The 24,651-nt window shown below is 37.6% G+C and overlaps 1 protein-coding gene across 1 annotated transcript in view; it reads right to left on the bottom strand.

The window, feature by feature from the left end:
* The window catches only part of CNTNAP2 (contactin associated protein 2), a 1,529,860-nt gene that overhangs the window by 1,124,740 nt on the left and 380,469 nt on the right, over positions 1-24,651 (bottom strand). The window contains exons 5-8 of the mRNA XM_055129775.1: positions 18,342-18,545; positions 13,010-13,194; positions 7,751-7,894; positions 5,255-5,519 (exon numbers count right to left, since the gene is read on the bottom strand). Of these exons, the coding sequence (XP_054985750.1) occupies positions 5,255-5,519; positions 7,751-7,894; positions 13,010-13,194; positions 18,342-18,545 (798 nt within the window). The remainder of the gene's footprint in view (positions 1-5,254; positions 5,520-7,750; positions 7,895-13,009; positions 13,195-18,341; positions 18,546-24,651) is intronic.

Below are 24,651 nucleotides of genomic sequence, written 5' to 3'. Positions count from 1 at the left end.
GGGGCAGAGTGATAGTACAGAAGATTTGGGGCGCTTTTTTTGCATTCAATGGGTGCTGATTAGATGTCCAGAACTGAGTGTGGTCCTCTGACCCCACAAGGAGTGATCCCTTAACTCAGAGCCAGGAGTAAGCCCTGAGCTCTGCCAGGTGTGACCAAGAAGACAAAACAAAACAGAAAGTAAGGAAATTTTATCAGACATAGTATGGGAGGTAAGGCACTTGTCTTCCATGCATCCCAAACAGTTCAATCCCGGGTACCACATACAGTCATTACCCGGGGTACCAGTTGGATGGAAGAATGATATGTACCATTAGGTACATAACAAAAATTAAAAAAAGAAAAGAAAAAGGAAATGCAAATATTACATTTACTGATTTTTTGTACAAAATATATGCAAATTATTTCAGAAAAAAATAAATTTATACATGGATTCACCTATGAGAGAGAAAAACTAAAACTTGTTCTTCACTAGTAAAAATTTAAATAAAACCTTCCATACACAAATTCATATATTTTTCTATACTACAATAAACCATTAAATTACAAGAAAAGTATAGCACTTGTTCAAAATTATATTCATTTGCGAATTGTAAAGCTCTTAGTTCCATCTCTAATCAGCATCTATTTATAATATCACACACAAATGAGATGTGTGACTAAGGACATCACCCACATTTCCTTCTGCACAAGTTTCCACCGTGATATAAAGGCACCCTGACTTAGCTTTCCAGCCCCAGCAGAACCAATTAAAGTACATATATGCAGCTGACCAGTCAACCAGTCTTGGGAACTGCCAGAACAGACTATGGACTACGATAACTTCTCTTAACTCACTAGTGGAACTTAGGTGTTTACAGAGGAAACTGCAATCAGACAACCAAAATAAGAACATGGTCCCCCAAAGTGAAGACCTCTTTGTTTGGAGATAAATATTGAAGCAAGGTGATCGTTGATAAATACTATTCTCTGAAGTACTGTGGTTGCTGCAAAGTCACTCTAAAGCAGAAGCAATTGCATAAACAAGCAAGCAGGGTTGAATATTGCAGCTTGGAAAATTGTTCAGTTACAAGCAGAAAGGAAACCCTCTGACCGACTTTACTGAAAGAGGTTATTCACATAGATACAGAAACCAACTTTTTGTTCAATAGGTGAAAAGGATTACAATTAAAAATTATTTTTTTCACCATACAAATGCAGAATCACATTTTATCACATTATTAGATAGGATACTATAACTTTAGAATATTATTATGAGCACTGTCACTGTCACTGTCATCCCATTTATAAGCATCTGTCATCCTGTTTACAAGCATCTGTTTATAATTATGTGGTATAAATTTGCAACAGTTAGCAATATAAGCCTTTATTTTCAATCAGGGGTAGGTGGTTTTTTTTGGTTATATGTTAATAATACACAGGTATTTTATTTGCCACCATTATATTAACATTCCTGGCATATGGCTTTAGTTTTACAACATGTGATTATGAAATAAATATTCCTAAGATTCTAGAAATTTTTTAATTTCCAAGTTTTCAAATTAGAAACTACATTTAGGTGAGGGATTTTATTTTTTCCTTATGGATCACATTCCTCTGCCCCTCTCGGAGAGCTCAGCAAGCTACCAAGAGTATCTTGCCCACACGACAGAGCCTGGCAAGCTACCTGTGGCATATTTGATATGCCAAAAACAGTAACAAGTCTCACAATGGAGACGTTACTGGTGCCTGCTTGAGCAAATTGATGAGCAATGGGATGACCGTGATACAGTGATGGGTCACATCTAGTGATGCACAGGGTTTACTCCTGACTCTGCACTCAGGAATCACTCCTGGCGGTGCTCAGGAGATCCTATGGGGTGTTGAGAATTGAACCCTGGTCAGCCGCGTGCAAGACAAACATCCTACATGCTGTACTATCACCCCAACCCAAGGTCAGGGATTTTTATTTTTATTTATTTATTTATTTGTTTGTTTGTTTATTTATTTATTTTCTTTTTATTTTTAGGTCACACCCGGCAATGCACAGGGGTTACTCCTGGCTCTGCACTCAGGAATTACTCCTGGTGGTGCTGGGGGACCATATGGGATACTGGGAATTGAACTCGGGTTGACCATGTGCAAGGCAAACGCCCTACGCGCTGTGCTATCTCTGCAGCCCCAGGTCAGGGATTTTTAATTGGGAGTCACAGCTTTAGATGATAAAATCATTTTGAGACATTGTAATCATTCAGCGACCTTGTAATCACAAATACCAAGCTCATCAGACCGCATCCAAAGTGGAATAGCAAGTTGTATTGCTCCACGAAGAGAACCATGACTTCTATCTTGGAGCGAAAAGGATCAAGAATCAATCGAGTAGGCTAAAAGAACTCAGCTATAGCTTTTGTGGTAGAGCACTAAAGCACCCGCAGTATACCCGAGCACCCTGACTGAGCACCCCTACACTTGAGTTCTGCTAAAGCAGGCCTTCTCCAGCACGATGGGTGTGGGTCCGATTGAAAAGCGTTTGAAAGGATTGATACTCTTCAATGTTCACACTGCTGCTAACAATACGGTAGACATAGGGCTGAGATGGCTCAGCAGCTGGAGTGCTTGCCTTCCGTGCAGTTGACCTGGCTGGGACCCCTGGGCTCACATATATGTTGCAAGCCCACCAGGAGCCATCCCCAAATCAAAGTCAGAAGCAAGCCCTGGGCAAAGCAAAGCGTCACCAAGAACCAGATATATGTACATTCTAAAATAGAGAAGACATTACATTTGATCTCTTGCATCAAAGATATAAAAAGAGCGGACTAATCCCAGATGATTTGCCCTTTATAAAGCAAACAGTAGTGTTCTGGTTTCATTGCACTTTAGAATAAATTATGTTTCCTGTATGGCCACTTGTACTTTTATTTATATATTTAATGTAATGAAAAACATTATAGCATAAATAAAATGGATTCTATGGACCCTAGACAATTATAATATGAATACAGTTATATATTGGATTTCATTGTACTTTATTTTATTTTAATAAACACAACCTAAAATGATATAAATTAACCTTCCTAAAATGGATTAATTTCTAGTTGCTTTCTAATCTTTCTCAATTTTTGAGCAAAAGTAACTGAGGAGTTTTATTTTCTACCATGTTTATAGGGAGAAATTATTCTTATAATTTCCAGTTGAAACAATAAAATTAGTTTTTTTTATTGGCATGCACTAAGGTTATAGAAAGCCTTAGATTTCAAATGTGCCCCCTTAATTTTTAGTCATGGATAGTTTAATCCACTTTCATCACACTTAAGTGATCGTGTTCTATTGTTCTTACTATATTTTTAATAAACACCATTAAATTAATAAGAACTTCACAGAATTCTAACTTAGAATAAATTAAATTAGTAAAAGGTCTATCATCACTGCTTAATATCTTGTTATTTTAATTATAATAGTTTCAGTCTTATGTGAAATAAGAAAATGGATTATTTTTTCAAATGATACCAGGAGGAAGAACTATTTATATTTCTTTCGTGTTTTCCCTAGAAAAGTATAATTAATCATAATAGAATCCAGTATAAATGTGTTCGATGGTGACAAATAATATATATGTATATATATATATATAATTTTCTCTATGTGTTTTTCTGGACTTTCTAGATGTTTTATATTTACTTTAAATATCCCCAGGTGAATTTATACTCAGAAATAGTGATAAACTATGGTTGATCAATCATTTCAACTCTGAACATACATGGTAAAAGCAAAGTTTATGTAAACAGTTAAGCAAAAACCATACTAACAAAGCAAACAGAGAATGTAAAGGTTGGAATATTCTAAAATAAATGTTGATTTCAATAATTCAGCCACACTTGTATTTTATAGCAAACTTCCCTGACCTATTTAACAATAGCTTAGATATCCAGGCCGTACAGAAATTAAAAAAAGACTATTTTATGAAAAGACACGTGTGTCCTCTAGTAAGATATATTCTTTAAGAGACCACTACCCCCAAGGGCTACAGTTGAACATAACAACTGTTCTGGGAGCATCTGTTTTGTTCTAGGTCCTATTAAAGAAGACAGAGATGAAACAGGCAGTCGAGAAAGCCTAGAAGGGTCATCAGGTAGAGCAAGCCCATAATGTGTGTGCTTCATGTCAGAAGTGAACATGAATGTTCAGAAATCAAACAATATGACACAGGTGAGCATTCACAAATGTTCTTTTCTACTGTTTGTTTCAGAAACATACTAGAGACTGGATGTTATCCAAATTGTACCCAGCCTTTACTAGAGAATCTAAAGAAATACGAATAATGTTCCTATTATCAGTCCCTCATCATGGTTACTGTTATTATTTCTTTGTCCATAAGAGCCTACTTTGGCCGTCACCACTTTCATTGTACCATACTGGTCAAAAAAGTAATCCAGGGACAGGAGTGATAATACAGGGGGTATAGGATTTACCTTCTACACCAGGGTTCACAACTGTCCTAGATTCGATCCCTGGCATCCCATATGGTCCCCCAAGCCCTGCCTGGAGTGATTCCTGAGCACAGAGCCAGGAGCAACTCCTGAGCATCCCCAGGTGTGACTCAAAAGCATTTAAAAAGAAAGTAATATAAGGCTAGAAAGAGTTTTTGAATCATATTTTCAAGCTTTAATTTCACACTCTAATATGATCTCATTTGAATAGTACCCTCTTAGTTTTTTTCTCCATTGAGATCAGTCTCTTTCTGTTTTTCTCTCACTCTCTCTTTCTCTCTCACCTACTTATCTATCTATATCTTGTCCTTACTACCTGTACTCATTGTCTCTTTCTTTCTAAAAATGTGCATACATTTAAGCAATATTTAAGTTTTGATTCAGGTAGTTGAATTACATGTGTAACATCACAACTGATATAATTTTATTTTACAAATAAAATGTATTTGAGAGCTCATAAAATCAAGACGCTTTATGCCGTTAAAAAATATTTGTTTTTAGAAATAAAATATTCACTTAGATGAAGATCTATAGCTATTTTAATTATAAACTTAGTGCTGAAAGAAACTCTCAAATTTTGTCATCAGCAACCCCTCATACATTCAGCAAATTTCCCAATTCCCAAATTCCGCAATTCAATCAGCACCCAGCACAGCCAAGCAGGTATCTCAAAAGTCTGCATCTGAATGTCATCATGAACGAGAAAAACCAACAGAGAAAAAACACATACCCCTTCAGCTGGGAAAATGACAACAGCAATTCCCAGAGGAAATATACAGATTCACTGACCTGACGAAATATCCGTTTGGCTCATCTTGTTCTGTGTGACGTTGATGTGAACGCCTACTTTGCTTTCCGTGAGGTCGATCTCCACGTTGCCTAAGTTCTCAGCGAAGTAACTGAAAAGCAGGAGCCCGTTGGGATTCCAAGTTCGGAACTGGAAGCTCACGGAAAACAAGTCCTGGTTGAGTCGTCCTGGCACCTCCAGGTAACTGGTCGCATTGAAAAAGACGGGGACTGTATAGGGTTCCACACAGGAGAAACTCAGATTCCCCTACAAAACACAAGAGCGTGGTCTGAGACACGAGCAGAACAAACTCAGCGTCCATCTCAATGGATGAGTAGGAAGCTACAGCTCTACCTATTTCAGAAGAATCTTGAGCCTGTGTCTAACCTGCATAGAGATTGGGGGGATCTGAATTCAGCAAGCAGGTATCTTGGCAGGAATCGACTTAGTCAGTGTACTCTAGAGGTCAAAGCAACTAGCTACCGATGTACAGAGCACCATTCACCCCAGCATTGATCAACAGTATCGGAGATGACCCATGTAGGGAATGTGGATAATGAATACCTTCCTGAATATAGCAACATTGCTCCTTCCTCACTCTCGAGGAGATGGTGCACCAACACTGAGGGGTTACTGGGAAGTTCACATGCCAATGTCCAACGTATAAGAATATAGGGCTGATGTCAGGTGGAGCCCTAATCATTGGGCTACTATTCACGAAACTGTTATTACAAAACAGATCCTGATTTCCTTTCCCTGTGTAACATATAGGCATTCATATAAAACCTCTATGCTAGGGGCTGGAGCGATAGCATAGCGGGGAGGGCGTTTGCCTTGCATGCGGCCAACCCTGGTTCAAATCCCAGCATCCCATATGGTCCCCTGAGCACCGCCAGGGGAGATTCCTGAGTGCATGAGCCAGGAGTGACCCCTGTGCATCGCCGGGTGTGACCCAAAAAGCAAAAAGAAAACCTCTATGCTAACCTCTGATGTTATGATAACATTGGCAGCATTATGACTAGTATTTTTTTCATCCTATTAAAAACTCCATTTTAATTTCCCCAAGAAATATTCTGCATTCTGCTCTAGTCTATTCAGTAAAAAGACAAATTGACCTACCATTTAGAAACACTAATTGAGGTGTTCCAGAGTCTTACTACCTACCTCTTAGAGATCTGAAAAATCTGACTTGCTTTGGACATTTTTTATCTCACCACAACATTTTGAAGAATATAATTTATAGCACTTTCATTAGATCTTTCAGTTGTATTTTATAACACTATATATTTCTACCTAAATACACAGTTTTCCACTGCAACACAATACCCATTTGGCTTAAGATAGGCTGTCTTCTTGAATTAATATTCAAATTAAACTTGCACTGGACCTTCACAGCTGATTATTTTTAAATGTTTCCTTTTACTGATGGAAAGAATTTACTGTGCATACAGAATAACTGATATTTTATAACAGTTCACATAACTATATCATGTAACTCATTGCCCAACCAAATTAAAGATCCTTTTTGAGGAATGGTACTAACTTCAGAGTCAATGTATGACACAGCGTATAATGTGTGTGTGTGTGTGTGTGTGTGTGCAGGTGTATAGAAAAACAGGATGACTACTGAGATATCAGAAAAATAAAAAGCATTTCAGATATTTAAAGGTGATTTTCTAATCAATAAAACTGTCTTTGGGCAATTGCTCACGCAGTGACTCACTAGCCTCTCCCCTTTTCCTAATTCTTAACACCGTATATACTTTTGGTATTAATTCTTTAAACTCATTTAATTTTGAAAAAAATATGCAATGTATAAATCACTAAGTATTGTTGCTATTCAATTTAAAATATTCTAACTGTAATTTATTTTGAAATTCAAGTAAATTTGGGAATAAACCTCCACAGTGAAATGTTATGTATTTTGTATGATTAATAGATAAATCGCCAGGTGGGTCTCAGAGAAAGCATATTGTATGCTGAATGGAACCCAGGTCAGCCGGGTGCAAGGCAAACACCCTACCAGCTGCACTAGCTCTCTGATGAAGAAAGAACTAGTTATTGGCATTCTGACCCAGAAAGATAGCTAAAAGGGCTGGGGATCCCAACCTCCACAAGGTCCCTCAAGCACCTCTGAAGCAGTCCCCAAGAGTCCCCTGGCAATAGGACTTCTGTCAATTATGGAGAAAGCCCACCCTGAAGGGTGCCTAGTCCTCTGCCTGCATAACCCACAAATGCTGAAGCTAGAGCTCTGAACCGCACCTGCGTCCCACTCAAAATCGATTTCAGGCTCATTTACTAAAACGTCACTCTCTTCAGAGTAGATCCAGTATGTCCACGCTCTCAGATCATAAGATTTACAGTGCTGATGGAAAATGCTCTGATTTGGGGGCAGTAGAAATGCTCTGATTTGGGGGCAGTAGTCCAATACTCAGGAAGCTGACACTCTTTACTTTCCCCCGGAAGCTTAGATGTTTCTGTGCATTGAAGAATCTTACCACGTTGGAGGGCTCCAGCTTCTTCCTTCTTGCCAGGTCAGTGATGTTGATGCCATTGTAGTTGATGCTCTCCATGCAACCTTTGAAGTTCTTCCTGCTGCTGGAACTTGGCTTCCCAGAGAAAGGGATGCCTCCGAAGGTAATCTTTGGGATAAAGAATGAAATGAAAACACTTGTGGCGGGTTTGACTTTCAAATTGGCAGTATTTAAAGTAGATACATGAAAAACTAAGCTAGGCTGATGATTCAGCCAAGCTCATTTATCTTTTTTTTTTTTGCCTTTTGGGTCACACCTGGCGATGCACAGGGGTTACTCCTGGCTCTGCACTCAGGAATTATCCCTGGCCGTGCTCAGGGGACCATATGGGATGCTGGGAATCGAACCCAGGTCGGCTGCGCGCAAGGCAAACGCCCTACCCGCTGTGCTATTGCTCCAGCCCCACATCATTTATCTTTTTTATTGTTGTTGTAGCTTTGTTTGCACTTTGGAGGCCACACCTGGTAGTGCTCAGGGCTTACTCCTAGTTCTGTGCTCAGGGATCACTCCTGGCTGTGCTCGAGGGACTAAACGTGGACCACAGGGATGAACTTGGGCTGGCAAGAGCCAGGTAAGTGTCCTACCCAGCTTGATTACCACTCCAACTCACATAACCTCATTTATCTCTGCCCAAACCTATATACTCAGATATTTTTTATCACTCCAAAGTATGTGTATAGCCAGCTATGTGACTATTGAAGAAATTATAATTTTAATATATCTAGAAATTATATTATAACTTGAATAAATATATTGCAATAATCCCATGCGGTTTTGAAACCTCAAGAACATCTTTTAAAATTTTCTGAGACTTAAAAGATTTTATACCATCTTAATAATATTAATTTTTTTATTCTTATAATTCAAAGGCATATACTCAATGAATATTCCTAGCCATTATGATATAGTCAGAGCTAATGTAGTAAATTAATAAAACTATACTGAAATCAAGAAATATTCCTGTATTTATCCTATGAATACTTGTAGTCAATTATTATTAAAATAAAATCACCATGAAGCATACATTGAATATAGAAAATAGTCCAAAACTCCCATTAATATATTGATAGGCACATCCTAAGACTTCAGTGTTGTAATTTGAAAAACGTGGCATAAAAATATTAAAGGTCTCTTATATCCTAAGGCGTAAGCTCAATGTTCTTTCTTAAAATTTTGTAGCTATTATTGCACATAAAAAGAACTACATATTTTCCCATATGTCTTTGGTCAAATTGCAGTTTTGTATTATCAATCTCTTATTACAAAATAATGTGTAAATAAATATACATATACACATAAATATAAACATGTATTTCAAAATTGACATTTATGGATAAAAATTAATAAGTTGTAAGTGAATCTAATTATTAGTTACATCTACACTTCAGATGTATAATTTTTATAAGGAGAATGGGACATACCCTGTGGTTCTCCTGACTCAGTGCTCCAGAAACCATATGAGCTGCTAGGGCTTGAACTCCAGTAAGCCATGTGCAAGACAAGTACTCTGCCTGTTGTACCACCTCTCAAACTCCAGACATTATATATCTTAATTATCAAATTATACCACTCCTGATTTTCCATAAAGTTTTGGGAAAAAAGACCAAGCATAAGGGTATTCGTGGGAAAACTATTTTCAAGTAACTTTGGAAAGAACGTCTTAGGTTTTACTTTGACGTACCTAACACTGAAGCTATGGTTTATTCTTCTGTAGCCTCTTTATGCCACCTTTTAAGAAATGTGCAAACCATAATGCCCAGAAGAGGAGATGGTGGGGGAGAGACAGAGACAGAGACAGAGACAGAGACTGGGAAGTGTCTGCCGGACAGGCAGGCCATGGGGCCGGACGGGCGCAGCAGGAAGATTGCTGGGCATATTGGTGGTGGGAGATGTACACTGGTGGAAGGACGGGTATTTGAACATGCATGACGGAAAGTCTATCATGAACAGCTTTGTGACTGTGCATCTCACTGTGATTCAATAAATAAAATATATAAAAAGAAAAAAATCAAAGGAAACGTGCATTAGAGGCCAGAGAGATAGTACAGCAGGTAGAGTGCTTGTCTTACACACATAGCTGATCTTGGCTTGACTCACCATGGCCCGCATCGTCCCCTCAGCAATCACAAGAGCATTTTCTGAATGCAGAGTTAGAGGATTCTGAATTTTCTGAATGCAGAACCCTTAGAACTGTCAGTGTGGCCCCCAAACAAACAATAAAATAAAATAAAATGACCAAGTCACAGAAAAAAGCAACAACAAAAAAAGGTAACTAATTTAGAAAACATAGAACTTTTTGGGATTTTCACATTTTCACCCTTTAAATCATTTTTCTCTGAAGATCTATTTTTTAAGTAAAAAAAATATTGAGAAGCCAGAGTGACAGTACAGCAGGTAGGACATTTGCCTTGCACAAGGCAGACCTGGGTTTGGTGCCCGGCATCCCACATGCCGGATCTCAAGTGATGCCTGCCACACCAAACACCAACAGGAGTACTTCCCTGGTCGAAGCCAGGAGTAACTCCTGAGCATCACTGAGTTCGGCTCCTTCCAAATCTGAGATTCTGTGATTGACAATGCATTAACAATGGCTTCTTATGCACATAATTTCAATACCAGTGCACCCGCTCTCTCTCTCGCAATGACCCAAACATGCCCCCTTCAAACCACTCAAATGAAAAATCCGCATGGATCAATTCTTCCATTATTTTGTATATATTCATTTGTTTCTACCTTGCTGTGTATCTTTAAGTCCCACAATGAGAGAGATCATTCTGTTTCTGTCCTGTTTTTCTGACTTAGCATGATCCCCTCTATTTTCATTCATATAGCTGCAAATTGCATGGCTTATTTTCTCTCTTAGAGCTGCATGGTATCCTTGTATGTGTATGTGTGCATGTATGTATATATGCACTGTAGCACTGTCATCCTATTCTTCATTGATTTGCTTACTTGAGCGGGCACCAGTAACATCTTCATTGTGAGACTTGTTACTGTTTTTGGCATATCGAATATGCCACGGGTAGCTTGCCAGCCTCTGCAGGTAGACTGCTGGGCTCTCCAAGAGGGACAGAGGAATTGAACCTGGGTTGGCCTCATGCAAGGCAAATGCCCTACCCACTGTGCTACTGCTTCAGCTCATATATATGTATACACAGATAATACATATACATATATACACATGCATGCATACATACTATATATATGTATATATATAAAACAACTTCAACTTCTGGATCCATTCACCTATATTTTGGCATTTGGATTATTTCCATATCTTGGCTATTGTAATAAGTGCAGCAATGTACATAGGGAAGGTTGTGGTGTAAAAGAACACCCTGTCCACTGTGGGTAGGAATGTCATCTGCTTCAGCCTTTATGGCAAAAAACAGAAATAGAACTAAATGACCGACTGAAAGATACTACTTTTGGGCATCCATCCCCAAAAGTAACAAGCAAAATCACACATTAATTTGAAAGGATGAAGGATATATGAAGGACTATTATTTCCTGATAACCTTAAATTTATTTTAATGCTCAGAAAGTATCCATATCAGGGATTCCACAGTGCAATCTAGTCTAATTATTTTACTAAATTACTGAGATATGTAATATTTAGTACCACAGAAATTTTTACACAATTTAAATGTGTAAACATTAGAAATCATGAATCCTGACTTTGTCACTTATTATTCTTTGAAGAGATTATTCTGCATGTATACGTATACATAAAGTTATACCCACATATATTTGCAATGTCGAAAATTGAGTGCCTAGTCAGAGACACAGGTCTTGTCCCAGTAAGCTATGGGGTGACACCATGAACTCTGCATTTTTCAGGTCACAGTGGCACTTGACATCTTGTGAGCCAAGTATGAAACTGGAGCTTGAAGTGACAATCTTTCACTGTTTTGACATGCTGCTCTGTTGCGTTTGATGTCACCCTGAGTTTATAAAGTTGGACTTAGGTTGCTGCTCTGATTAAACAGGGTCACATGGATATGAGTAAGAAAAGAAAGTGAGGATGTCAGTATTAGAACTACCTGCACAGCCAACGGAGTCTTGCTGTACAGCTGTGCTTTTCCATTAGTGATTATTACTATTTTAAGAGCTATTTTATAATTTTATGTGCATTTTTTCAAATGACTGACGTTTGAAAAATGTCAGTTTACTTAGGACATAAACATTTATAAGCTGATTTAATCTATGGTAGCAAATGATCTGGGCCTGCTAAGCTAAAATTAATTAGACACTAATGACTGCATGAATTAAAAATGTCTAGAAAACTTGGAATAAACAGTATTTTAACTTTAAAATATTATTATTTTTCTTTGTTCAGTGCTCTTTTTTCTCTTAGAATTTGTAGTATTGTTAGGAATATAGTATTATGAAACTCTTATTTGGATATGCAAATAAAATTTGGCAGTATATTAAGAGTGAATTTCCTTCCCAGTTACTTATTCCAAAACCTTATATACCCACCAGAATATTGTAAAATCATATATTGTTATAGAACTTATGTATATATGTACATATATATGAGATATATTACATATATTATATCACATACATATCATATATACTATGTACATATCATATACATATCCTATGTATCTTTGATCCCTGAATATTTCAATCATTTGTAAGGCAAAAATGTCAGTTAATTTATGGAGAGTTTCTTTTTTTAAGTCTATAGTTTATTTTCACTCATGACAACTATGAGAAAATAAAGCTTGTCCAAAGAATAATCTATGGTCATTATTCATAAGTAATTTAAGTCAAAACTTGAAAATTCCCATTCAACATTATTTTTGTAGTAAATATTGAACAACCGTAAGCCTGTAATACCCTAACATTATCAAGATCAGCTAGCATATAATTAACTACCGGTGTCAGATGATAAGTTTATACTGGTCTAACCAAACAGTTCCGGTGAAATCAGAAGTGCTCCCTGCTCTCTGCCATCTACTTGTTACTTGACACCAAGATTGTCTTCTGTGTTTCAGATAAACTTGAGAGTGAAAATTGAGAAGAGAATAAAATGCCAATTTTTTTAATAGATTACCCGCCTAAGCCGGCAAACACAGGGGTAGAAAGATAATGTTTCTTGGGCAGATAAGGTGATCCTGGCGTGGGGAAATCTCTGGTTAACAGTATGACGATGCAGGAGGGGACAGAGGCGGGCCCTAGATGGCCAAGGCAATGGACAGGTGTCCAGTTTACCTCATAGTCCAAGTCCAGGTAGTCGAACTCCCCGTTGGTGCGGAAATGCTGCAGGCTCCTGTCCAGGGTGAGGTTGATGCTTCGTCCCTGGCGCTCGATGACCACGGAGTGCCAGTGGTGATCATCCAGCAGACTTCCTGTCATCACGGACGTGTGCCCATAAATGGGGCCAAGCTGGTTGCTTCCTGAGTCAGGGAATGAGAGAGAAACAAAAAATGACTCCACAACTCCCACTGAAGGGCTCCTTTCACAGATGCGCCTCTGAGAACGGTCCTCCAAAGCTCTATCCTTCGGGCTGATACGGACAAAAGCCTGCATCTACCACAAGGCTTACATCCAACGAAGATATAAGTGACTGGAAATGGAGGGAAAGTAGACTACCTTAAAAAAAAAGAAAAATAAATTTGATTTTTGTTACCATACTATAAATTCTGCTCAATTAGGCAGATTCTTATGAAATTGGGTAGATTCTTGTAAGAATACAGAGTCGTACAGCAATGGAAAACAGATTATCAAATGCTTTCTTTTCAGCAGGTCTACTTTAGGGGGGAGAAACTCCAAATCAATAATAGTGAGTTTTTTGTTGAAATATTGAATGTAATCAAAGTAAAGTGAAAGTAAAGTGAAATTTACCAGTTACACATGCGGGGTGGGGGACTGGGGAGGTGGGGTGGAGGGGGGGAGGAATACTGTGAATCTTGGTGGTGGAATATGCACACTGGTGAAGGGATGGGTGTTTGAGCATTGTTTAACTGAGACTTAAACCTGAAAGCTTTGTAACTTTCCACATGGTGATTCTATAAATGAATAAATTTTAAAAAAAGAAAAAAAAAGAATACAGAGTCATAGATCATGGGCTATGAAGTTAGAGGAGCTGTTTTCTCCTATCGGCCTTTCCATGATCTTGGTGAGCTAAAAAGCTCCCTGGGTCTCTGTTCCTCATAAAAGAAACAAGGAAAAAGTTTCACCTTCTCTTCAAGGTTGCCAAAGTATCAAACCATAAGCTCATGCAAAGATCTCAGTTCAGCCCTTGGCATTATGTGAATTCTCTGCTACTAACTGATAAAGACTTTGTTATTATTGGTGTCATTGGTCAAGAAAGCATAGTGTGATACTTTCAGTTTTTTCAAGCTTCAGAAGCCATCATCTTAAGTATAATGTCATATTCAATGACATGGAAAATTTACTGATGTAATACTTTCCAATAAAAACCTGCAAAAACATGTACATTGCATAAGTCTGAATTTGACAGCTCTCCAGAACAACAAGAGTATAAATAAGAGTGAAAGTTGTGAGAATCTAAAATTTCTACCCAGGTTGTCTCTTCATGCTGTTTAAATATTTCATAATTTTTCTTTTTGTGTAATCAACTCCTTTTTTTTTCTAAATGTTCAGAAAAAAGCTATATGAATTCTATAAAATATAAGGTTATTTCAGATAAACAGCACAATAGAAAGAAGAGAAATACATTATTGACTTAAATATTAATTTTTCAACACTGGCATGCTAGGATGTGATATTTGACATTTTCTATTGTCTATCCAGATGGCCTTTTCTTTTGTTTTTATGGCTAATTCAAATGTTTGTATGCGAGTTGATTGGGGTTGCATGTATGTGTTGGGTGGGGGGAGTGTGAAGGGGAGAGAAAATAAAAACAAATCTCCATGAAGACTAAACTATATAATCAATTCTATCTGTAGTAGATGACAGAGTATCTGAGGGTGACTGGACATCAGAGTACCATCTATTTCTTTGCATCTTCACAGCTAAAGATGTGGATTAACTTAGTCCATAAAACTCTGTAAGTAAACTGTTGTCCAGTGAAATGAAGTTTCCCATGAGGATATCTGATCAATGACTGTTCCAGAACATTAATATCACAAGTTGATACAGCACAGAGATTTTGAAAAGCAGCCATGGCTCTTTTCTCAAATAAAAAGAGAAAAATTTGGAAAAATAAACTTCTAAAATATAATCCTAGTGGAGAGGCTAAATTTTATCAACTATTAAATTCCCCACCCTGATCCATCTTTCTTCTTACATTCTAACTTGGCAATACAATTAATTATATAGGTCAACTTCTCTCAAAGTAATACGCAAATACATGTTCACTAGTAAATAACAAATATTATTTGTATTTGTAAAGAAATAATAATCAAAATATTGGCTACTATTTCCACTATTAGAAACAGTGTCATGTATTCTCTTCTAGACCTTCTTTTCTGTAAATAGATATACATTTACTATGAACATGTGACATATGTGTATGATAGGAAACCATGAATATATTGTTTATAATATTATGCATCCTGCCATTTCATTTATGGTCACTTAACATTTCTCTTTGAACCAAAATTATTCATCCACATGTTTAATGGAAATCAGCGTATTTCCACACATTTTAGCTCCCCCATTCCCATATGCATTTTTCAGTGTTATAATTAATATGGTAATTGTATATTCTGGCACATAAAGGTTGTAGTCATTTCTCATTATTTTCTTAAAATTAATGAACCAAGTTGCATAAACAATTTTAAACGTCTGAACTTATTAAAAATTATTTTCCAGATAATATTCTGTGAGATACAGAATAGTGAAAATATCTTTTTTATCTACTTTCCTTTGGTTAAGCTATCACCTTAAACTGTCTTACTTGACAAGACTTGGAATTCTTATTATAGTGTGTATTTCCTTTACAGACATACAGGTTGAACATTTAGTTTTTGTAGCATGCAAACACACACACACATATATGTATTTTTCCCCAGGTTGTCTTTTATGCGCTTTGTCTATTTTTCTCTTAAAATATTGCTAGTCTTATGGAGTGTTTTCTTATTCATGACTATCATTAAATGCCTAAATCTGACATTTTTAGTTTCCCACGTTTGGGCATGCATTTTAATATTATTATTACTTTGATGCTGAAAAGCATTAGCTTGTGTTATTACGACCCATTTTTTTGTGTGAATCTCTTCTTTCTTTTCATCACGGTGAAACTGTTTATTTCCATGGAATCAGGTTTTGAATGACAGCAGCTTTATAATATAAAGGGCAAATGTTTGCGAACATGAAATCAGACATTCGGAACACAGAACAAACCTCAGCTTTATTTTGTAGCACTATATTGATGGCTAAATAGTGAGAGTCAATATCAGACCCGTGCCACATTTAGAAACATGGGCCCCACTCTGATTCCTTCATTTCTAGTGAATTAGGCTGCATCATTCATGACGTCTTAACCTAGGACAGTAGAACAGAGACTGCACTTATTCCATTGGGTTTGAATCAGCAGCACCAGCTGTGAGATCCTGTCTGGAGGTTTTAGCAGGAAAGAGCAGCTACTTGTGTATCCCTAGCTGAAGAGCCGTGCGTCTCTGTCTGGGGAGGGCTGTCCTCTCAGCGAGCACCTAACTTCAGTAGAGACGCACGCTGAGTGCTGAGGGAGTAAGGGGACACTTGCCTAGCCAGCCACATCAGCAGAATCAGCCCTGGCGACCAGTGGGGTGACAGTTCTCGCAGACAGACTGCCGTCACATCACCAGCAACATCTTTGTTGTCCCTTTTCTGTCACCATCCAGGAGGCATTTGGGAGCAAGAAACAGCAGATCACCTATTTTGCAGTCTCTGACACGGATATCTTTTTTTCTGTTTGTTTGGGTTCTTGTGTTTATTTGTTTGGGATCACACTCCGGGTTTGCTGCTGGCTCTGTACTTAAGAATCACTCCTAGCAGGGCTCAGGAGACCAGATGTGGGAGCAGGGATCAAGCTGGGGTCCCCCACGTGCAAGGCAAACACCTATGTGTTCTATTCTCACTATGGCCCTGATACCTTCTTAATTCTTCCTAGTCCCAGTCTACTTTACGTTGCCCAGCAGAGCATCTCCCTTGTCCAATCTCATGCATGCCAGACCCTGATAGACATCTTAACATGACAATTAAAATTGGTTACATCCCAACAAGTGACTAGGGTTTATTCATTGGAAAAAACTAATAATGTTCTATTATAGCTCTAAGAGGAAAATGGAACTTTTTGTGTTTGAAAATGGTCCTAGCATCCATTTGAAGCTCAAATATATATATATATAATATATACATACTCTTATAATATTTCATATATTTTCCTTCTTATTCTGTTATACAACACAATAAATTTATTGCAAAAATGATCTCCTATGCAGACCTGTATCTCTGATGATAAGCATGTTTATCGTTAGGCTGGGAGAGGCATTTTCTCTAACAAAGTCTCAGTGGATAATTTCCATATATTGTTACTGAAATAATATTACCTTATAGAACTGCATCCATTTGGGGGAGGAAAATTTCACATTTTCTCAAAGTATATTTCACCCCAACATCACCATTACTACAAACCTACCTATATCATTCCTCCTCAGTTCATTTTTGATTCCTTTTTTCTCTTCCCCTTCGCTTCAAAAAATCATGATGTCAAAAAAATCTTACTAATCGCTTCTCATGCTTAGACCTAAAGCTATAGATTTTGCCTCATCCAATAATTTCAATGTTCTGGCTGTCACCTAACTGTTGTATTTCACCTAGCATCCAGTTGAATGTCTCTCCACTATCTCTTCCCTCCCACTCATTGGCTATATTTTGTAATCACTGAGATTCACTTGTCGCTAGTATCACTTGTCATCCCGCTGATCTTTGATTTGCTTGAGTGGGCGCCAGTAATGTCTCCATTCATCCCTGTCATGTGCTAGTGTAGCTCAATGGTATCTGCTCACTCCAGGAACATGAAGAGCTTCAAACCATTTGTTCAGGGTTTTGATGAAGTCTGACCATCTCATAGGTGGGTGGCCATGTGGTCTTTTGACATCCCATAGAATCCAGTTGATAACAGCTCTAATCCAGCAGTCGTCACTAAATCACATTACATGTAATCACTGAGATTACAAGCTAAATACCTTCTCAGTGTTTTTTTCACTATATGTGTCAATGTTGTTGTTCCGTGCGTCTGCAGTATTCTTTATCATAATGAAGCCATTTGAGTGCTATATTATTTGAACTCATTTCCTTGACTTGGTTCTTTCAATATAATAAAGATAATATATTCTTTTACTTGTCCAAGAAGGCCATGAACTCGGCAATCATCTCAATTTACTCCTAAATGTTCCCCAGATGCTGGCTTAGCGGGTTGTACATTCCAAATGTCTAAATAAATACTTTTGTATGAAGACAAAGTTTAATAACTATCATGTATTCTGACTAAAATCAATCCCCAACATATTTTGCATTTGAAAGATTGAACAGTGCATTTTATCAGTGTGGGTAAAAATAAATATGAAGAATGATGCCCAAAGTCACAACCTACCTAGGTTTAAGCTGAAGACCAGCTTGGCTTTTTTCAGTTCCAGAGTGATGTAATCCCCCTGCTGCCCTTCTCCGTGCAAGAGCACCCCTTCACTTTCCGAGGTTTTAAATTTCAAAGCAATGACATCCTTCAGAGTTTTCATCTTTTTGTTTCTGAATCTATATGGTAACACAACATGGCCATCAAAGTTGATAACGTCAGCCCCTAAGAAAAGAGAAAAAAAAGACATAAGATTTTTAGTTCAGTTTCTGTATGCTGCCATCCTGTGTGAAGTATAACTGACTCCAGTGTCTGTCTGCACAGAGTAAATGAGAAAAGTAATTTTTCTTCTTCTCTTTTTTGCTTTCGGGACTGTCATGTGTCTGTCAGTGGATTTTCATGGGAATTACCGAAAATGAATGGTCACAGAAGACTACAACAGTACATAATCTCACTTAGATTTTAATAGTAATAACAAATTCCATTATGGCTTATGTATTTCAAGCTCGAGTTTATCTTTATAATCTGTTTACTTTTCAAAAGCAAAAAATTTTAAATCTCTAAGGCATTATGACATTCTAATGCTTTTCTTTTATGAGGTTGATACCTCCATATACATTTTGTCACCAATTTGCATTTCATTGACATAAAAAAGGAAGGTACTCAGAATTCAGAGTTTGGTGGTTTGCTTATTATTCTATTTTTTTTAAAAAATCTGCTACATTTCAGGGATCTTTATGGTGATATCCAGAGTTCACAGGTAACTGAACCTTAAGAAGCTGTGCCATCAGGGCCAGAGAGATAGTGCAGTGGGTAGACTATTTGGCTTGCATATGCCTGGTCCAGGTTTCATACTCAGCAGAGAGCCAGGATAAGCTCTGAACACCAACAGGTTGAAGAGGGGAAGTAGGAATGGAGACGGGATGGTGAAATAGAAAGAAACAAAGGCGAAGGAGAAGAAGTCTTGCTATTTTTGTTCCTAAGATTCATGTGATGTGAAATTCCTTGTTAAACCTTGATATTTGGAGCGTCCAACTGGTCTACCATGTTGTCACTGAGAATATAGTCTCATCTACTGACAAGGTACAGAAACAAATGTCTCAAGTATGACAAGAGAAGTTCTAACCTAATCACAGGAAAATCCAGTTATGCTATTATATTATTTTTTAAATTATTCTTCTGTACAATTCTTGGCATCATCGTGAAATATAAGATACAGTGGGATGAGCTGCCGCTGGCACCATATGATCTCATTAGTGGTCATGATCCAGAGACTCAATAATAAATTTCTAGGGAGAGCGCATAGAACAACACGCCATAGCCATGCCTCCAGACCCCACGCCAGGCTGTTTCATTCAGGGCAATGAAGAGGGGGCTGGGTGAGGATCCTTCCCACCCCAACTGAGCCAGTCCTGGCAGCTGAAAACCTCCCAAATCCAACCGACACTGTGCTCATGGCCATTCTGCACACTGGGACGAACGCCCCCTAGGAGTGAATCTACTCCTGGACATCTCATACTGAACAACACTAATATGCCAAGAGTAGCAAAGCACACTTGATGGGGTTTAAAGTAGAAGGCAACCAATCTTAGGGGGGGGGATTCATATAGGTATAGACATAAGCACACAAGGCTCAACCTTTAACAACATGTTACTAATCTCTTATAGAAGGGCTTAGTGGCTTCTGGGTGAAATACAACAATTTTAACACACTTTCCTCTAAGAAACCTTCTTTGGATCATTTTAGCAGATTATTCATAACAAGCAATTCAAAATAAATTATTTCAGTTCTGCTTTGGGGGAAAGGGTTGGGGTTTTAGATGGAAATATGGTGGTGTTGAAGGTGGAATGGTGGTGGAATGGGTGTTCAAATATTATATCTAATCAAATATTGTGAACAACTTTATAAAACTAAATAAATTTTTAAAAGGAGTGGTGGAAATTTTTTAAATAACTACAGATTGTTCACCACCAATGGGAAATGAGATCATCTTATTTATTACACACTACTAGCTAACGGGGGAATTGGCAGAATCTCGCATGGCAGAGCCTGGCAAGCTACCCGTGGCATATTCAATATGCCAAAAACAGTAACAATAATGGGCCTCATTCCTCAGACCCTGATTGCGACAGGGGCGAATGGAGACATTACTGGTGCCCGCTCGAGCAAATTGATGAACAACGGGACAACAGTGATACAGTGATACTAGCTAATGGGTTTCTAATTCTTGGACCAGCTAAAAGATGAATTATAATCATTCAGTTAGAGTAAATCATAAGTACAAACAGAGGCTTGGTTAACACAATTACACCCTTTCCTAAAAATATTTTTAAAAATCCATTTCTTTTAACATTTTTCACCTTAGATCACATAAAACCTTCCAAACTTTATAATTCAATAATTTTGAAAAAAGAGCCTGGATGAAGCCTGTCTCTGCCTTTCTGTCCAGGCAACACTTTCTGCTGAAATGACTAGAGACACTGGCAGAAACAACAGTAACCAAAAAAATGTTTTCTCAGTTCATGACTTATTTCTCTAGCAATTTTTACTTCCATTACTTAGGGGGGCTATCTTGGTTCCTCTACCATAACACCATGTCACCAAATGACAAGCTTCAGCAGACACGTAGGGTTACCATAGCCAAAGTGCTTCTCTTCCTCTGTGTGTGGGTGTTTTAGATGTGTGTGTCTGAGAGAGAGAGAGATAGCATGTGTGTGTGTGTGTGTGTGTGTGTGTGTGTCTGAGAGAGAGAGTGTGTGTGTGTGTGTCTGAGAGAGAGCGATCGAGCACATTATTTGTCATTAAAAGATTGATTCACCTAATTGTATAAAAGTACACTGCCATGGATACTGTTACTTCAAACATCATTGAAAGAGTAAATCGACATTTTCCCTTTAAATCATTGGTGGATTTTAAATGTCTTAAATATACTTAAACAATTAGGTTAAATATTTGTTAATTCTGTTTCTTTACAAAAATTCCAGAAAGAAAAGTGAAACTTTAAACTTTAAGTGTTAGGGACAGCCATAGAGCCTTTCCTTTGAACAGGGCTGCCCTATGTTTGTTCCCAGGTACCTCATCTGATCCCGGAGTGCAGAGACAGGAGTAAGCCCCGAGTACCCCCAGGAGTGGGCAATATCTTTTTTTTTAATTCTCATATTCAGTTCTTTCTAGTCCCCACCCAACAGAGTCTTTCTTAATCAACAGAATTCTGTTCTCTCAGTAAATCACAGAGTTATATTTCATCATGGGATAGGGGGTTGCGGCAATTCAGTCAATACGTTTTAGCTTCTGCTAACACTGCAAAGCCAATTTGACTTTAGCTTAATCGTCTCTATGGTCACTGCTGAATTCCAGTTGAAATATGCTCATCATCAACAATGAGAGACAAAAGAGTGAAAAACTGGAATCTGAGGATCAGAGCTAAGGTTAAATTCCTAATGGAGCAGTTGGTGGAAACAGCTTTAGATACTGAAGAGTAAAAAACAAAAAGTCCAAAGCAAGAAGCAAATTCTGGACTCTGGGAAGCACTTTTGCATTCAATTTTATGAGACAGTTGAGAAACAGAACCTTATTTTACACACCTTATCTATATATTAAGAGATATGTTTCCATTCAGCTTAGAAAGTATTCACTGAGCTTAGAGAGAGGAGTGAATTTTCCAACTGAATATTTTCTTCTCAAATCAAAATGTAGATATTTTGTTCCAGGTACAAGCCATAATAGTTATCTATATACAGGTTGATGGATTTCTGTGCTTCTGTCCTCCATAGAATGGAAAATAAGGTGACAGAAAGAATGTGAGCACTGAGTTCTCTAAGCCACTGTAATTTACTAACAAAAATTTGAAGGCATATACTCAGTAATACCAAATATTATCTTATAAACGATACCTGGACAGTAGTTAAAGAAGAAATGGATGAAATATTCTGCCATTCACATCCCCCACAGTATGAAATCCAAGATCTTCCATGAAGGGGCTAAATGCTGCACAGCATTAACATATAGATATGGGTAGAAAGTTGGATTTTAAACACCCAAATGCCCAGAAGTAGTCCAAGATATGTGCTGATTAACAAACACCATATACTAATGGACGAGGAGGCTGTGTTCAGGGTGTACCCCTGGTTCTGTTCTCAGGGTTCCTTCGTGGCTGTGATCAAGAACCAGATGTGATGCCAGGGATTGGCTGAACCGGGGTTGGCTGTGTGCAGTCAAGTGCGCTAAACTCCTAGACCATCTCTCCAGCCCTAAACACCATATACTATTTTTCATCTTCTTTCTTGTTATGAAGAAGGCACCGCAATTTACAAGTAATTAAGAGTTGAGTTTCAGGCATGTATATTTGGATAAGAATTCCATCAACAGTGCTAAGTTCCTCCACCGATTTCTCCCCTTCTCATCCTGCCCCCTTGATAGACACAGTTTAAGTTTGATTGTTGTAGTTAGGATCTCCAGCTTTCGGCTGGGTTGTTCTGTGTCCCAAATATATAAATATATGACACCACCAATGTGCCAGGGTCCTGGCCCTGTCACCCCATGTCAGTCTCTTCTAACAACTCTTGACTTTCCTTCCCTGTCCTCAGTTCTATACTCTATGGACCAGGGTAATCTCTGTATTCTCCCTTTTGATGACTTGCATATCTTTGTCCTGATCCTCTATGTACTATAGATTCATGAGATCATGTAGCACTTTTCTTTCTTCTGAATTATTTCTGAAGGCCTATGATATTCTAAAAACCCAACAGTGCTCAGTTCTATTTTCTACAAAAATATGCAAAAAATTTCATTTGACATCTAATAATATGTTATGCTTATTTTGGGACAAGCCACCTTTTTTCCCCCTATTACCATGATTGCTTTTCACTCCCTAGAATTAAGTTTTCTATGCAGTGATTAAATATGTATGGTTGAACTGTTTAAGCAATCTGCACAACAATAATGGCTAGTCAAAAAGTGAATGCAAAATCATAGTGCTTCCACATTTTGTTCTAATAATAACTCAGAGAGTTGGTAATGTGCCCAATTCATCAAATCATCGTGGTAAGGAAGAGATAGCTTGTGTATTATTTGTTACCCAGCCTTTACTTACTGAAATTTGATAGTCTGGAAAAATGATATCAGACAAATATTTTAGTATTTTTGAATTATGTATTAAATTAAAAAGTGAAATGCATGTTTATGGTAAACATATATTAAATTATACAGAAGCAGACTCTAGATTTTTGTATATGCAAGTATATCTGTCTATCTGTATGTACCTTTGTGTGAGTAATAGAATATATTATATAAGAAAGTAAAAAAAAAACTTAAGTAATTTACAATTATGCCATGTCAATATCAAAATACTGTTAACCTATCTCTATATATTACAGAATTTGAGGTTATGAAATATTTTCCTTAATGAAACTTGAATAACCTAACAGTATTCCACTAAGTACATGAACATTAGCTTTAAAGATATTTTCAGTTTTGGGGCTGGAGCAATAGCACAGCGGGTAGGGCATTTGCCTTGCACGCGGTCGACCTGGGTTCGATTCCCAGCATCCCATATGGTCCCCTAAGCACCGCCAGGAGTAATTCCTGAGTGCAGAGCCAAGAGTAACCCCTGTGCATTACCGGGTGTGACCCAAAAAGCAATAAATAAATAAATAAATAAAAATATTTTCAGTTTTGAACATCTTATTTGTTTGCAATACTTCACAAATCTGAACATAAACAAATATTCAGTACAAATTTCTCACGTGAGGGGCTGGAGTGATAAACATAGCGGGTAGGGTGTTTGCCTTGCACGAAGCCGACCTGGGTTCAATTTCCAGCATCCTATATGGTCCCCTGAGCACTGCCAGGAGTGATTCCTGAGTGCATGAGCCAGGAATAACCCCTGTGCATCGCTGGGTGTGATCCAAGAAAAAAAGCAAATTTCTCAGGTAAAAAGTGGTTGCTAGTGGAAAACGTTTAAGAAACCCCATTCTAACTCACTGCCTTTTCTTTAAAATTTTCTGTTCTCCCAATTAGTTTCAGTAGATTCCCCAAGTGTCAGTAATGCTAAAGAATGGAATGAGCTTTCTCAGAATCACTTTTTAAAAGATTAAGAAATACTCAGAGAAGTATTTTTATTTCAAAAGAAAAACAACAAAAGAAAATGTATCCTAAAAAATGTTTCTTTCCCCTAAGTGACTAACTTCTCATGGGAGGACAGCAATATTATTAAAGCGCCAGAGATTAAGGGAGCCAACTTTTGTTTCTCCATGAAATGTGTTTAATATTCAGTTCCCTGGAACACTAATTCCTATGAAGCTTTGACAGGGATTTTTTCTTTTTTTTTTT

This window comes from Sorex araneus, chromosome 1 (assembly GCF_027595985.1).
Source record: "Sorex araneus isolate mSorAra2 chromosome 1, mSorAra2.pri, whole genome shotgun sequence".
Classification (NCBI taxonomy): Eukaryota; Metazoa; Chordata; class Mammalia; order Eulipotyphla; family Soricidae; genus Sorex; species Sorex araneus.
This window is presented reverse-complemented; position numbering and strand designations above follow the sequence as displayed.